Below are 4,167 nucleotides of genomic sequence, written 5' to 3' on the forward strand. Positions count from 1 at the left end.
ATAATAATCTCTGAATTTTAGAAGCAGTTTCACACCAACATATTTTACTAAACTTTTGTCCCATTATTCATTTTGTATTACACTGTTATTGTAGCAAAATTATTATACTCCTTCAGGAAGTGCCTTGGGCTGCACCAGAAGTGCTACAAACACTTGTTTTTCATTCAGTAGCTTGCTCAGTTACTCCAACAATCACACMATCCCCTAAAGTGATAAAGAGTGCTCCCATCTTACTTTTCTTTCTGTTCAACACTCTAATGATTACGCTCAATTTCTTCCAGATTTTCTTGTCTGTTTTTCCTCTGCTTCTATGCCTATTTGCTTTTTTATCACTTTGAGTTTGCCTGGTTCTTATTGTTAGGTATACTYGTGCACAGGCATGATTATTAAAGTAGCTTGAGCTGACTTGCTGTATGAGCTGCAGCAATCAGGCAGCTGAGGAATGAAAGCCAACGCTGGCAGTGCCTCCACTCATGGTATTTTTAGAAGAATGGAGACAACAGCTGTTTAATATATTTGTAAATGTCTGCACAGGGGTGCTCTGCATGGGTCGAAGCATACTGTTTTGTGTGTTTTCTCATGTCTCCCGCGCRTGTTTGTAAAAGTCATCAACACATTTTATTTGCATAAGTAGGGCGGCCATATTTCATTACAATAAATAAAAACAACTCCAGCAGCTGTGTAGTCTCACAGAGCCTGGCAGGTTGAGCATCAACTGCCTTACAGGRGGTTAATGAAGCACTGAAAAAAAAAGAACAATCATTCTTGTTCATTTCGCTAAGATAAGTTTCAGACATTAACAAACTACATACATGTTATTTAGTCACTTTGACTCTGAAGAGCTAAACTGAGAACAAAACTAGTTTTTGGATCAAATTCATTATTGGAAATATAAATAATCTAGTATGCATCCACCAAAAATAACATTTCCACACACTGTCAAAATAGGGGTACAGAAGGAGCTCATTTCAGTAGATTTTGAGCACATTTTTGCCCCCTGAAGTACAGTCTGGACGTATGTACCCCCATTAGACTTATAACTGGACATTAAGACACATATTTGTACTTTTCGAAGGCCTGCAAGGTCCATTTATGTTGCCAAGTAGTTAATGGTACATAAATACTCTTTATTGATTATTTTATGGCATAAATTTATAAGATGGAAATCAAGGAAAAAACAAAACAAAGAAAAAATACAATGTAATTTGAAGGTAACAGGTTCAAAGATCTATTAAACGTTTGAGTGGCTATGGCTAAGTACTCTTGAGCAATAAATAAAGACTTAGAAGTGGATTTGAGTAGTTAGTATTTTTGATATAGAACATATTTAAATATAGTTTAGGCCTACATTATTTTGTAAAATTCTACATGGGCAAAGGACTTCTTTCGTTTGCGTCATAAAAAACCTTTGCTACCAGGGGTTGGATCTTTTTTTTTCTTCCTCACTTTAACTTGCTTGGTTGGTTGAGTCACCTGTGAAAGATGTACAGCCAACACTGACTGGCTGTCTGTTGAATAGCATGGAACAAGGTCAGCTGGCTAAATAGAGTTTTTTATTTTATTTATTTATTTTTTCTGGCTTGCCGCTTGTGGAGTGAAATTTTGGTGCCTTTGCAGGCCTTTCAACCTCTCAAGAAAAAAAAAAATCAAAAGTGTCAGAAGCAGAATAACAGATTCAGAGGTAAGTTGTAAATGAAAACAATATACCATTAAAATCAGCCATAAGCCAAAATTAGCATTATCACCAACCCAAGCTAAAACACTAACTTTTTGTGCTAGCATTCAGCCAACTTAAAATTGGGTCTTTGACATTCCATGCAATGTTTCCTTTTTTCTTTCAATCATGATTGGGAAGTAACTATATCATGTCTTATGAAAAGCACTTTTGTAAATTTTCCCTGCATTTGAAAAAGTGGTGGTGTAGCAGCAGTGAATATTTTCTCACCTAACTGAATTTTCTCTTACCTGAGCAGGTGAGTAGAGTCGACATCGATGGTGTGTGTGTCCCTCATGGACCACACTGCCTCCTCCTCCTCCATCTCTCAAAGGTGCCATTACCGTGCCACTCAGACCTCCGACCACCCCCACTGTGATGGCACCAGGCGTTGTGCCGCCCATGCCTACGCCTGTAGCAGCACCACCTGTGGCCCCAGCAATGGCTCCAATGCCCCCCACCATACAGCAGAGGCCTCCCTGGGCCAGTTCTAACTCAATTTCTGCATCCATTTCAGCATCCTCCTGAGCTTCTTTGTTGGAATCATCCAGATGCTTCATAAGCACAGCAACCACCACGTTTATCAGGACAAACTGAGCTGTGAGCACGAAGGACACAAAATACAGAGGAGAGATGAACTGGAGTCCGGCGTGGCAGCCATAGTCGCTGCCTGGACGATCCTGTGGGCACTCCCTCAGTGTGTCCTGATTTGAGAAAGGACAAAAAGAAGAAGGGATTAAATAAGAGCATGAGAAACGGTTTTAAACACCATCATTTAAAGTGATACCAGCAGTTAAAGTTAAGTTTAGTTGTGATTAGCAGTAGGAAAGAAGCTGTTAAAGTGAGACATGGGTTCTTGGATTTGCCTGAACAGAGCTGATATTTGACACAGACTATATTGATATTACGGATGTACGTTTTGAAATTTATTCTTAATTTTTTTCTAATTTATTTTTTGACACCAACATCACTTAAGCTTTTAGCTCATGACTTTTAGCTTTCTTACACCTAATTATCATCTGATCAATGGATTTCAGCTGAAGAGGATCAATGTCAAATGTGATTCATGGCTGCTTTTGGTTATTCGACTGATGTTTGAATAGTACAAAAATGCATAGAGCTCAATGTGCTCCTTCACTCCAGAAAAAGGAGCTTTGAGTAACTCAGACTGATTGGCTGTCTTTCCAAGAAATTCTATTTGCTTCACTATTAAGGAGAAAAATTATATCCAATCACCTAAACAAATGTAGATTATGAAAATATAAATAAATAAAAAGAATATCAAACCAAACGTACCTTCATGATACCATTCCAGTTGTCTCCTGTTGATACTTGGAACAGTGTAAGAAAAGCCATTCCAAAGTTTTCAAATGTAGCATGGCGACTCATTCCCTCACAGGGATAGTCAGCATTACACACTGTCAAGTATAATAAGAATGGAAAATGCAAAAGGTAAGTAAGAGTTTAGAGATTGTTTCATCAATATACAACTTTACATCACAAAGACAGTCTTCACACAATCGTATTTTAAAATAATGACTCTGTGGCAAAATTTTCTTTCTATAAAACATCTCATCTTCTAATTTTGGTGATATGGCAGTGAATGACCATTCAAATAAAAAAACAAAACTTCATGGCAGGTTGATAGCCGAAAAGGTGGTTTCTAAGATTAAATGTATAAATACAAAATGATGCTGGACCTACCTAACTCCCCAAAGAGCTCCACTCCCAAAGCAGCATAGATAAAAAACAGCAACATGAAGAGTAGACCCAAGTTTCCTACCTAAAACACGACAAAGGATAAACTGATTATTAGACAAAACAAAACAAAAGCAAAGAAAAGGAAAACAAAAAAGCCTTGAAGCAACACCCTGAAAAAAAATCGTTTGTGCAACAGGCAATAAAAACAATGGTTTCAGTTGCTAAGAAAACAAAACAAAAAATAAATAAATAAAAAAACACGGAAATATGTTATATACTGTATGTTAAAAGTTTACAATCCATGAACAATTAACAAACATTTAACAACCATTTTTTTCTTATCAGAACAGAGAAATGTTCATATTACTGTTTTCATTTAAAAACAAGACACATTCTTTAATCATTTAAAGTATTGAATTATGCTGAATGCTCTATTTTCAAAAGACTTAAATCTTTTTAAATGGGAATGTGCAAAGTGAATGGGTAACGAACTTCCTGGGGAGCAACAGCAGGCACTAGCAACACACCATTAGCTAAGTCACCTCAAAAGGAACAGCCAGTGGGGTGCTTTTGACTGACCAACATACTGTATTTTATAAAGGGTCTTTTGTATGGGAAAAAATGGACATTCTTTTTTGGACAAAAATATGACAGAAATCAAAAAAAGAATAAATGGAGGAGAAAGCAAAATAATCCCCCCCTTCTCCACACACACACACACACACACACACACACACACACACACACACACA

General features: G+C 37.0%; 1 protein-coding gene across 1 annotated transcript in view; it reads right to left on the minus strand.

Annotated features, from left to right (window-relative positions):
- cacna1ib (calcium voltage-gated channel subunit alpha1 Ib) overlaps positions 1-4,167 on the minus strand; it is a gene marked incomplete in the record, with an annotated part of 260,271 nt that overhangs the window by 17,331 nt on the left and 238,773 nt on the right. The window contains 3 exon segments of the mRNA XM_014015501.1: positions 1,966-2,418; positions 3,011-3,132; positions 3,419-3,497. Of these exon segments, the coding sequence (XP_013870955.1) occupies positions 1,966-2,418; positions 3,011-3,132; positions 3,419-3,497 (654 nt within the window).

This window comes from Austrofundulus limnaeus, unplaced genomic scaffold (assembly GCF_001266775.1).
Source record: "Austrofundulus limnaeus strain Quisiro unplaced genomic scaffold, Austrofundulus_limnaeus-1.0 Scaffold130, whole genome shotgun sequence".
NCBI lineage: Eukaryota > Metazoa > Chordata > Actinopteri > Cyprinodontiformes > Rivulidae > Austrofundulus > Austrofundulus limnaeus.